This window comes from Eschrichtius robustus, chromosome X (genome assembly GCF_028021215.1).
Source record: "Eschrichtius robustus isolate mEscRob2 chromosome X, mEscRob2.pri, whole genome shotgun sequence".
NCBI lineage: Eukaryota > Metazoa > Chordata > Mammalia > Artiodactyla > Eschrichtiidae > Eschrichtius > Eschrichtius robustus.
This window is the reverse complement of record NC_090845.1, coordinates 38531984-38544166: the sequence shown is the minus strand read 5'-3', so window position 1 is coordinate 38544166 and position 12183 is coordinate 38531984. Positions and strand designations below refer to the sequence as shown.

The window sequence follows — 12183 nt, the reverse complement described above, 5'->3', positions numbered from 1 at the left end:
CCTCCTTTATCAAAGATAAGGTGACCATATGTGCGTGGGGTTATCTCTGGGCTTTTGATCCTGTTCCACCGATGTATATTTCTGTTTTTGTGGCAGTACCAAACTGGCTTGATTACTGTAGCTTTGTAGTACAGTCTGAAGTCAGGGAGCCTGATTCCTCCAGCTCCATTTTTCGTTCTCAAGATTGCTTTGGCTATTCGGGGTCTTTTGTGTTTCCATACAAATTGTGAAATTTTTTGTTCTAGTTGCCAGTGGTAGTTTGATAGGGATTGCATTGAATCTGTAGATTGCTTTGGGTAGTAGAGTCATTTTCACAATGTTGATTCTCCCAATCCAAGAACATGGTATATCTCTCCATCTATTTGTATCATCTTTAATTTCTTTCATCAGTGTCTTATAATTTTCTGCATACAGGTCTTTTGTCTCCTTAGGTAGGTTTATTCCTAGATATTTTATTCCTTTTGTTGCAGTGGTAAATGGGAGTGTTTTCTTAATTTCTCTTTCAGATTTTTCATCATTAGTGTATAGGAATGCAAGAGATTTCTGTGCATTAATTTTGTATCCTGCTCCTTTACCAAATTCATTGATTAGCTCTAGTAGTTTTCTGGTAGCATCTTTAGGATTCTCTGTGTATAGTATCATGTCATCTGCAAACAGTGACAGCTTTACTTCTTCTTTTCCGATTTGGATTCCTTTTATTTCTTTGTCTTCTCTGATTGCTGTGGCTAAAACTTCCAAAACTATGTTGAATAATAGTGGTGAGAGTGGGCAACCTTGTCTTGTTCCTGAGCTTAGTGGAAATGGTTTCAGTTTTTCACCATTGAGGACAATGTTGGCTGTGGGTTTGTCATATATGGCCTTTATTATGTTGAGGAAAGTTCCCTCTATGCCTACTTTCTGCAGGGCTTTTATCATAAATGGGTGTTGAATTTTGTCGAAAGCTTTCTCTGCATCTATTGAGATGATCATATGGTTTTTCTCCTTCAATTTGTTAATGTGGTGTATCATGTTGATTGATTTGCGTATATTGAAGAATCCTTGCATTCCTGGAATAAGCCTCACTTGATCATGGTGTATGATCCTTTTAATGTGCTGTTGGATTCTGTTTGCTAGTATTTTGTTGAGGATTTTTGCATCTGTGTTCATCAGTGATATTGGCCTGTAGTTTTCTTTCTTTGTGACATCTTTGTCTGGTTTTGGTATCCGGGTGATGGTGGCCTCGTAGAATGAGTTGGGGAGTGTTCCTCCCTCTGCAATAGTTTGGAAGAGTTTGAGAAGGATAGGCGTTAGCTCTTCTCTAAATGTTTGATAGAATTCGCCTGTGAAGCCATGTGGTCCTGGGCTTTTGTTTGTTGGAAGGTTTTTAATCACAGTTTCAATTTCAGTGCTTGTGATTGGTCTGTTCATATTTTCTATTTCTTCCTGGTTCAGTCTCAGCAGGTTGTGCATTTCTAAGAATTTGTCCATTTCTTCCAGGTTGTCCATTTTATTGGCATGGAGTTGCTTGTAGTAATCTCTCATGATCGTTTGTATTTCTGCAGTGTCAGTGGTTACTTCTCCTTTTTCATTTCTAATTCTATTGATTTGAGTCTTTTCCCTTTTTCTCTTGATGAGTCTGGCTAATGGTTTATCAATTCGGTTTATCTTCTCAAAGAACCAGCTTTTAGTTTTATTGATCTTTGCTATCATTTCCTTCATTTCTTTTTCATTTATTTCTGATCTGATCTTTATGATTTCTTTCCTTCTGCTAACTTTGGGGTTTTTTTGTTCTTCTTTCTCTAATTGCTTTAGGTGCAAGGTTAGGTTGTTTATTTGAGATGTTTCCTGTTTCTTGAGGTAGGCTTGTATTGCTATAAACTTCCCTCTTAGAACTGCTTTTGCTGCATCCCATAGGTTTTGGCTCATCGTGTCTCCATTGTCATTTGTTTCTAGGTATTTTTTGATTTCCCCTTTGATTTCTTCAGTGATCACTTCGTTATTAAGTAGTGTATTGTGCAGCCTCCATGTGTTTGTATTTTTTACAGATCTTTTCCTGTAATTGATATCTAGTCTCATAGCGTTGTGGTCGGAAAAGATACTTGATACGATTTCAATTTTCTTAAACTTACCAAGGCTTGATTTGTGACCCAAGATATGATCTATCCTGGAGAATGTTCCATGAGCACTTGAGAAAAATGTGTATTCTGTTGTTTTTGGGTGAAATGTCCTATAAATATCAATTAAGTCCATCTTGTTTAACGTATCATTTAAAGCTTGTGTTTCCTTATTTATTTTCATTTTGGATGATCTGTCCATTGGTGAAAGTGGGGTGTTAAAGTCCCCTACTATGATTGTGTTGCTGTCGATTTCCCCTTTTATGGCTGTTAGTATTTGCCTTATGTATTGAGGTGCTCCTATGTTGGGTGCATAAATATTTACAATTGTTATACCTTCTTCTTGGATCGATCCCTTGATCATTATGTAGTGTCCTTCTTTGTCTCTTGTAATAGTCTTTATTTTAAAGTCTGTTTTGTCTGATATGAGAATTGCTACTCCAGCTTTCTTTTGATTTCCATTTGCATGGAATATCTTTTTCCATCCCCTCACTTTCAGTCTGTATGTGTCCCTAGGTCTGAAGTGGGTCTCTTGTAGACAGCATATATACGGGTCTTGTTTTTGTATCCATTTAGCCAGTGTGTGTCTTTTGGTGGGAGCATTTAATCCATTTACATTTAAGGTAATTATCGATATGTATGTTCCTATTCCCATTTTCTTAAATGTTTTGGGTTTGTTATTGTAGGTGTTTTCCTTCTCTTGTGTTTCTTGCCTAGAGAAGTTCCTTTAGCATTTGTTGTAAAGCTGGTTTGGTGGTGCTGAACTCTCTCAGCTTTTGCTTGTCTGTAAAGGTTTTAATTTCTCCATCAAATCTGAATGAGATCCTTGCTGGGTAGAGTAATCTTGGTTGTAGGTTTTTCTCCTTCATGACTTTAAATATGTCCTGCCACTCCCTTCTGGCTTGCAGAGTTTCTGCTGAAAGATCAGATGTTAACCTTATGGGGATTCCCTTGTGTGTTATTTGTTGTTTTTCCCTTGCTGCTTTTAATATGTTTTCTTTATATTTAATTTTTGACAGTTTGATTAATATGTGTCTTGGCGTGTTTCTCCTTGGATTTATCCTGTATGGGACTCTCTGTGCTTCCAGGACTTGATTAACTCTTTCCTTTCCCATATTAGGGAAGTTTTCAACTATAATCCCTTCAAATATTTTCTCAGTCCCTTTCTTTTTCTCTTCTTCTTCTGGGACCCCTATAATTCGAATGTTGGTGCGTTTAATGTTGTCCCAGAGGTCTCTGAGACTGTCCTCAGTTCTTTTCATTCTTTTTTCTTTATTCTGCTCTGCAGTAGTTATTTCCACTATTTTATTTTCCAGGTCACTTATCCGTTCTTCTGCCCCAGTTATTCTGCTATTGATCCCTTCTAGAGTATTTTTAATTTCATTTATTGTGTTTTTCATCGTTGCTTGGTTCCTCTTTCGTTCTTCTAGGTCCTTGTTAAATATTTCTTGCATTTTGTCTATTCTATTTCCAAGATTTTGGATCGTCTTTACTATCATTATTCTGAATTCTTTTTCAGGTAGACTGCCTATTTCGTCTTCATTTGGTAGGTCTGGTGGGTTTTTACCTTGCTCCTTCATCTGCTGTGTGTTTTTCTGTCGTCTCATTTTGCTTATCTTACTGTGTTTGGGGTCTCCTTTTCGCAGGCTGCAGCTTCATAGTTCCCGTTGTTTTTGGTATCTGTCCCCAGTGGCTAAGGTTGGTTCAGTGGGTTGTGTAGGCTTCCTGGTGGAGGGAACTAGTGCCTGTGTTCTGGTGGATGAGGCTGGATCTTGACTTTCTGGTGTGCAGGTCCACGTCTGGTGGTGTGTTTTGGGGTGTCTGTGGCCTTATTATGATTTTAGGCAGCCTCTCTGCTAATGGATGGGGCTGTGTTCCTGTCTTGCTAGTTGTTTGGCATAGAGTGTCCAGCACTGTAGCTTGCTGGTCGTTGAGTGAAGCTGGGTCTTGGTGTTGAGATGGAGATCTCTGGGAGATTTTCGCCGTTTGGTATTACGTGGAGCTGGGAGGTCTCTTGTGGACCAGTGTCCTGAAGTTGGCTCTCCCACCTCAGAGGCACAGCCCTGATGCCTGGCTGGAGCACCAAGAGCCTGTCATCCACACGGCTCAGGATAAAAGGGAGAAAAAAGAGAAAGAAAGAAGATAAAAGAAAATAAAGTAAGATAAAATAAAGTTATTAAAATAAATAAAAAATAATTATTAAGAAAAAAAATTTTTTTAAGGAAAAATAAAAACGGACGGACAGAACACTAGGACAAATGGTGAAAGCAAAGTTATACAGACAAAATCTCACACAGAAGCATACACATAACCCACTCACAAAAAGAGGAAAAGGGGAAAAAATAATATATTTTGCTCCCAAAGTCCACCTCCTCAATTTGGGATGATTCGTTGTCTATTCAGGTATTCCACAGATGCAGGGTACATCAAGTTGATTGTGGAGCTTTAATCCACTGCTTCTGAGGCTGCTGGGAGAGATTTCCCTTTCTCTTCTTTGTTCTCACAGCACCTGGGGTTCAGCTTTGGATTCGGTCCCCGCCTCTGCGTGTAGGTCGCCTGAGGGAGTCCGTTCTTTGCTCAGACAAGACGGGGTTAAAGCAGTGGCTGATTAAGGGTCTCTGGCTCACTCAGGTTGGGGGGAGGGAGGGGTACGGATGCGGGGCGAGCCTGCGGCGGCAGAGGCCGGCGTGACGCTGCACCAGCCTGAGGCGCGCCGTGCGTTCTCCTGGGGAAGTTGTCCCTGGATCACGGGACCCTGGCAGTGGCGGGCTGCACAGGCTCCCGGGAGGGGAGGTGTGGAGAGTGACCTGTGCTTGCACACAGGCTTCTTGGTGGCGGCAGCAGCAGCCTTAGCGTCTCAGGCCCGTCTTTGGGGTCCGTGCTGATAGCCGCGGCTCGTGCCCGTCTCTGGAGCTCGTTTAGGCGGCGCTCTGAATCCCCTCTCCTCGCGCACCAGGAAACAAAGAGGCAAGAAAAAGTCTCTGGCCTCTTCGGCAGCTCCAGACCTTTTCCCGGACTCCCTCCCGGCTAGCTGTGGTGCACTCGCCCCCTTTGGGCTGTGTTCACGCCGCCAACCCCAGTCCTCTCCCTGGGATCCGACCGAAGCCCGAGCCTCAGCTCCCAGCCCCGCCCGCCCCTGCGGGTGAGCAGACAAGCCTCTCGGGCTGGTGAGTGCTGCTCGGCGCCGAGCCTCTGTGCGGGAGTCTCTCCGCTTTGCCCTCCACACCCCTGTGGTGGCTGCGCTCTCCTCCGTGGCTCCAAAGCTCCCCCACTACGCCACCCGCAGGCTCTGCCCGCGAAGGGGCTTCCTAGTGTGTGGAAACCTTTCCTCCTTCACGGCTCCCTCCCACTGGTGCGGGTCCCGTCCCTATTCTTTTGTCTCTGTTATTTCTTTTTTCTTTTGCCCTACCCAGGTACGTGGGGAGTTTCTTGCCTTTTGGGAGGTCTGACCTCTTCTGCCAGCGTTCAGTGGGTGTTCTGTAGGAGCAGTTCCACGTGTAGATGTATTTCTGATGTATCTGTGGGGAGGAAGGTGATCTCCGCATCTTACTCTTCCGCCATCTTCTCCCGGTTTATGATCTTTTGATAGGCTCTGGTTTACTTTCGTATCATCTGTAAACAAGTCTTAGTAAGTAAAAAAAAAACTCAGTATGATTGCCTGGGGGATATTTAAATTACTTTGAAAAATGGACTGAACGTGTGTTTACCTAGGAATAGTTTTGCGTGTTCATGTAAGTTGTGAAGATTTTTCTTTAGCAGCATTTTGTAGAGATGTCACTGCTTGAGTAGCCAGATGTGGGTTCAGCTGCTCTTCTGCTCTTGAACAAGTCACTTAAATTCTTTGGGCCCCGTTCTCCTCATATGTAATTTGAGGATGTTAGTCCAGCTCTTCCTGGATCTCTTACTGTAGTGGGAGTGTGCTGCAGTAGTGGTTTTCAAGCCCTACCAGTCTGTTGAGTCCTCGGTGTTAGAGAAAGGTGCTTTGGAGACTGTTTTGAAGGAGAGGGAGGTTCCTGCATGTGGGGTTTGGCCCCTCAGCCCTGCTTTCATCAGAACAATTCTGCAAACAAGGACTGCTGTAGGAAAAGGTCTGCTGACCCACCATTTTAGGACATATGCTTTAACTGGTTTTTTAAATTCACGTTCATGCATTTATACTCTATGTAGTCTTACTTGATCTCTTTTGTGATGGGAAAGCATGCTTTAGTCAGATCCTTTGCTGGGACCAGGGACCATAGTCTGTTCTGCGAACCCCTTAGTGCAATTACCCTTAATTAGATGGCTTTTCTTCCAACTCCTCACTAGAATAAGCCGAGGAAATGAGTAGCTTGGAAGAATGGAGCATTTCAAGGAAGGGCTAGGGGAGTGCACAGATAGCAGGTTTTAGACAGCCCAGGGGGCAGTGTGTGGTTTCTTGAGGGTGGGAGACGGGGGGTGGGAATGTCTCGGGGAGGGTAGGCAAGACTCTGGGAGAGAAACTTTAAAAAGGCAGTTCAAGGCACTAAAGGTAATTTGCCCTGCGGCCCCTTCTCAGCATCACCTGACTCTAGGAAGCCAGGGTGCTCTCCCTCGGGTTGTGCTCTGTCAGTGCCAGATTTGGGGTCTCGAGGTCAGTTCAGAAGCTGTGAACCACACACAGCCATTCCTAATTGGGCTTAGTTACTTCTCTTCAGTCTTCCCACTTTATATTATTGTCTATTGGTACTTTCCTCATCTTGTCCTCAATAAATAGATAGGGAGAAATGAAAGAGGAGATTTGTATATATTCCTGCTGCAGGAAGAAGTGTGCAGCGCAGTCATTTTGCAGGGCCTTTAATTCTCCCTTCATAAGTTTCTCCATTCTGGATACACTCCATTAAAACCTGTTGCCTTTAAATGCTTAAGGCCTTATATATTTTATTTTCTGTAAAGAAAAATACGGACATCGGCAGCCATAAAATATGTTCAGAGATGTACATCAAAGTATTTTCTATCACACTCTATGACATACATCACAGCAAGATCCTTTTTGACCCAGCTCCTAGAGAAATGGAAATAAAAACAAAAATAAACAAATGGGACCTAATGAAACTTAAAAGCTTTTGCACAGCAAAGGAAACCATGAACAAGACCAAAAGACAACCCTCAGAATGGGAGAAAATATTTGCAAATGAAGCAACTGACAAAGGATTAATCTCCAAGATTTACAAGCAGCTCATGCAGCTCAATAACAAAAAAACAAACAACCCAATTCAAAATTGGGCAGAAGACCTAAACAGACATTTCTCCAAAGAAGACAGACAGATTGCCAACAAACACATGAAAGAATGCTCAACATCATTAATCATTAGAGAAATGCAAATCAAAACTACAATGAGATATCATCTCACACCGGTCAGAATGGCCATCATCAAAAAATCTAGAAACAATAAATGCTGGAGAGGGTGTGGAGAAAAGGGAACACTCTTGCACTGTTGGTGGGAATGTAAATTGATACAGCCACTATGGAGAACAGTATGGAGGTTCCTTAAAAAACTAAAAATAGAACTACCATACGACCCAGCAATCTCACTACTGGGCATATACCCTGAGAAAACCATAATTCAAAAAGAGTCATGTACCAAAATGTTCATTGCAGCTCTATTTACAATAGCCAGGACATGGAAGCAACCTGAGTGTCCATCAACAGATGAATGGATAAAGAAGATGTGGCACATATATACAATGGAATATTACTCAGCCATAAAAAGAAGCGAAATGGAGTTATTTGTAGTGAGGTGGATGGAGTTAGAGTCTGTCCTACAGAGTGAAGTAAGTCAGAAAGAGAAAAACAAATACAGTATGCTAACACATATATATGGAATCTAAGGAAAAAAAAAAAAAAAAAGGTCATGAAGAACCTAGTGGCAAGATGGGAATAAAGACACAGACCTACTAGAGAATGGACTTGAGGATATGGGGAGGGGGAAGGGTAAGCTGTGACAATGTGAGAGAGTGGCATGGACATATATTCAGTACCAAACATAAAATAGGTAGCTAGTGGGAAGCAACCGCATAGCACAGGGAGATCAGCTCCGTGCTTTGTGACCACCTAGAGGGGTGGGAGGGAGGGAGATGCAAGAGGGAAGAGATATGGGAACATATGTATATGTATAACTGATTCACTTTGTTATAAAGCAGAAACTAACACACCATTGTAAAGTAATTATACTCCAATAAAGATGTTAAGAAAAAGAAGTATTTTCTATCTTTTGGACTGTGTTCTCTATATTCTTCTCTGATGCCCTATCTTTTCAAAAATATTTAATTTTGTTAATTAGATTGAAATTATAGTTGTCATCCCAATTGTCAGAATTAGTTTTACTCCGTTGCTACACTTTAAAAATAGTTTTGTTTTAAAGAATACATTCCTATCCCATTAAGAATTAAGACAGTACAGATATATTTTAAAAATCAGCAACTCTGCTTCAAATCTCTAAGCACTTTTTTAATTTGTCACACTGGTCTGAATGATAGAATATTGTAAAAGAAATTCCCGTTTGTGCCTTTTCGGTCCTGTTTTTTTGTTTGTTTGTTTTAGATGAGTTATGCTGGACCTGCATGTTAAAGATTTGTATGCAAATATGTTAGATATACTTGAAAGCAGTTTGTTTTCCTCTGATTAAATATGTTTCCTGCAATCTTTTTTTGATTTATTATTTTGTTTGTATAGACAGTACCAATGGCAACATCACCTATTTTAATTGTTGCAAATTTATAACAAGAGGTTTTGGTTTGTTTCTTTGGTACATAAAGAAATACAGAAAATGTACATTTTTGAGCACTTTGCTTTCTAAAGCACCTTTACAAGCTTGTCATTGCTTCTTCCTGAACCCATGGCCTGGACAGGAAGATGTCATTGTCCTTGTTTAACAAAGCACAGAGAAGTCACACCTGGAGAAGGGCCGGGCCTACGTTACCACTCTCCTCACTGCCTGCCTTTCTTCTGCAGTGTAGCTTTAAAGGACTGTGGTAATCAGAAGAGCATATTCCTTTTACAGGTCATCAATCTGATGAGCACATGGTGTGCTTTCAGTTAGCACATGGTGTGCTTTCAGGGCTTTGCTCCTTTACTGGATTGTGTTATACCAACTTGTGAGATTAAGGGGAAAGTTAATCGGGCCTGGTGGAAATACTGTGAAACTCTAGAAACAGTATATTGGCAGCTTTGGGAATTTGTGTTTAGCAGTTGCCTCTGTTCTTATTTCATCTGTGACTTGAAAATGAGGTACGTAAATAACTTGAAAAAATCTTTTCCTTTATAATCAATAATGTTTAATAGCATTCAGAGGTTTTTTTTAAATACATGGGCCCTAATTGCCAGAAACACCTCTCTTTATGAAGAATGGCATTAAAAATATTTAGGCCATAAATGAAGTTTATTCTATTTACCAAACAGTATTTTTTTTCCCATTATATCAGAAAGAAAATCCTTCAAATTAGCTTATTAGTCATTACTGAGTGAAAGTAAAACTAGAACTCAGCTCACTGATAAGGTTAAATTTTCACGAGCTATTTTAACCTTTTTAACGGAATCTTGGAGGGTTTTTTTCTTTGCTGTAGTATTTGAGATGGGTGTGTTTGTTTCATGTCACCTTGTAGATTACATTCTTCTTTTGAGCTACTAAGTGACATAATATTACTAACCCAGTTTAGCAAAATTATGTTTTTCCTGTAACATTCAGGATCATTCAGTAGTTGGTTCGTTTCTACTCCCTGAGAAATATATGTATTTTTTTGGGGGGGGGATATTCAAATAGAAATATAACTTAATTCTTAACTGTTCAGCTTCCATAGAGACTGCACTTCCAGCTCTTGTTGTTCCCATCTTGGAGCCCTGTGGTAATTCGGAGTGTCTACACATTTTTGTAGATTTGCATTCTGGAATGTTCCAGGTGATGCTTTATGGACTTGGTAAGTTACTAAATGATAGACTCACTCAGTGTAAAGAAAAATATTTTTAACAAATGCAGAATAAAAATTTTTTGCCATTAGGTATTGGGAGGGGTGGTATAAACAGTGTATAGAAAGTAGATATGGAAGGAATAACTCTGGCTGATGTCTATTCCTTGGGGCCCATTTTAACTCTCTTGTACCAGAAGTTAAACTTCCCAGTATGAAGTACATTCATGTTGTTTCTCTTATATAAAAGTAATAATATTGATGGCTGATCTTTTTTTAGATTAACTATTTTACCACTAATAGTTGGGTGTCATGGAGAAGACTACAATCTAATGTCATTCACGGCTGAAGAACAGATTTATGACAGTATAAACATCTCAGATGACTCAGGGTACAGAATCCTGTAGGAAAGGATTTTTTTTCTGGCTTAAACACAGTAGAAATTGAAGTTTGATTTCTAGCATGTTCTGTTACCAAGTTGGTGTTCTGAAATGATGAAATACTAGGAACTTAGTGTTTTTGTATTGCTGATGGAATAGTGTTCTTGAATATATTAGCACATTTGCCATTTGAAATTAATATTAAGCTAGATAGATTGATGAAAATAAAAGGCTTTCTGGTTATATTGTATGGCTATGTCGTATGGCTATAAAGATAGATTTTTCTATGAACGGCTCATGGAAAACTGGCCTCATTACTTTGAATCACATCACATTTATGATGGCTAAATGGTAAGTGACACATTAGGAAATTGTTGTTTGCTCTTCAAAACTTTATTTAACTGTTTTCTTGATGATTAACACAGTACATACTCCTAAGTAGAAAAACTAAACAAGTAAAAATGAGAGAAGCAAAAAAATAGTTGCCTGTTGGTAATCATTGTTTTTAGGAGATATATGCTTGTCTTAGGTCAGGCTGCCATAACGGAGAACCACAGAGTGGGTGGCTTAAACAACAGAAACTTATTTTCTCACAGTTTTGGAGGTTTAAAGTATGAGATAAGGTTGCCACCATGGTCAAGTTATGGTGAGAGCTCTCTTCCTGGCTTATAGTCATCAGCCTTCATGCTGTATCCTCACATGGCAGGAAGAGAGAGAGAGCAAGCTCTCTGGTGTCTGTTTATAAGGGCACTAATCTTATATGAGGGCCCACCCTCATGACCTTATCTAAACCTAATTATCTCCCAAAGGCTCCACCTCTAAACACTATCACATTAGGAGTTAGGGCTTCAACATATGAATTTGGGGGGATGCAGTTCAATCCATAGCAATGCTCTTCTAATATTTTCTATACTTTTTTCTTTAGTTGAACTCATTTTATATTTTGCTTTTTGCTCAACATTCTATTATTAGCATTTTCTAGTGTCATTAAAAATTCTAAGTGACATTTAGCAAGCTAATCTTCAGCCAACAGCTCGTGCTTATGCCAGAGATCATTTGTGTTTAATAAATAAAAATTTTAATGGAGTTTAATAGTTTTTATAATTTTTAAGGTTCTAAGTCTAGTAATACTATGTTTTAAATACATACAAATTAATAATATTAACTAACTAGACTAAGAGTTTTGGTAAATAAACTATAGGCAAAGAATTAATTCGTGTTGTTTGCTACTTGTTCTTCCTGCTAATGTACATTTGCTATTAATTATCTTAACTATAACTCTTCCTAAATGTTAAAGAGGGAAAACAAATTAGGTTAATTTATGCCTCATGATGCGCTTCGTTTAGTTTTTCTCTGACTCAAAAATAACACTACTTTCTGCCTAAAACAATAATTTTCATTTAAATTTTGGGCTACCTGGATATCTTGTGTCTCATGTAAGCAATTAATTAATGAGGTGCTTTATACTATAGACCAGGCCACACTGGATGACATGGAGAAGTCTGTGAATGATGATATGAAACGGATCATTCCTTGGATTCAGCAACTTAAGTAAGCTTATTTATTTAGCTCAAAACTAAAAATGGAAACTTCTTTTGACAAGATATATTTTCTTCTCCATCATTACTCTTGATCACCCACTATCCTTAATGTTTATGACATGAAACTTGAGTACCTTTTGGTACTTAGGATCTAAATTTTCTTGGAATAGGTCCAAGATGGCAGTGCTTTGTATCAAATTCCCCTCTAGAGCAAATATAGGTATGAAGGTCATGACACTCAGCTTTGAT

At 39.6% G+C, this 12183-nt stretch overlaps 1 protein-coding gene across 4 annotated transcripts in view; it reads left to right on the top strand.

Annotated features, from left to right (window-relative positions):
* MED14 (mediator complex subunit 14) overlaps nucleotides 1-12183 on the top strand; it is a 72676-nt gene that overhangs the window by 21032 nt on the left and 39461 nt on the right. For 3 of the 4 annotated variants that reach the window (XM_068533234.1, XM_068533233.1, XM_068533231.1), the window contains exons 11-12: nucleotides 9900-10025; nucleotides 11866-11944. In XM_068533234.1, coding sequence (XP_068389335.1) covers nucleotides 9900-10025; nucleotides 11866-11944 — 205 coding nt within the window. The remainder of the gene's footprint in view (nucleotides 1-9899; nucleotides 10026-11865; nucleotides 11945-12183) is intronic. The other variant, XM_068533232.1, reaches the window with a different exon arrangement.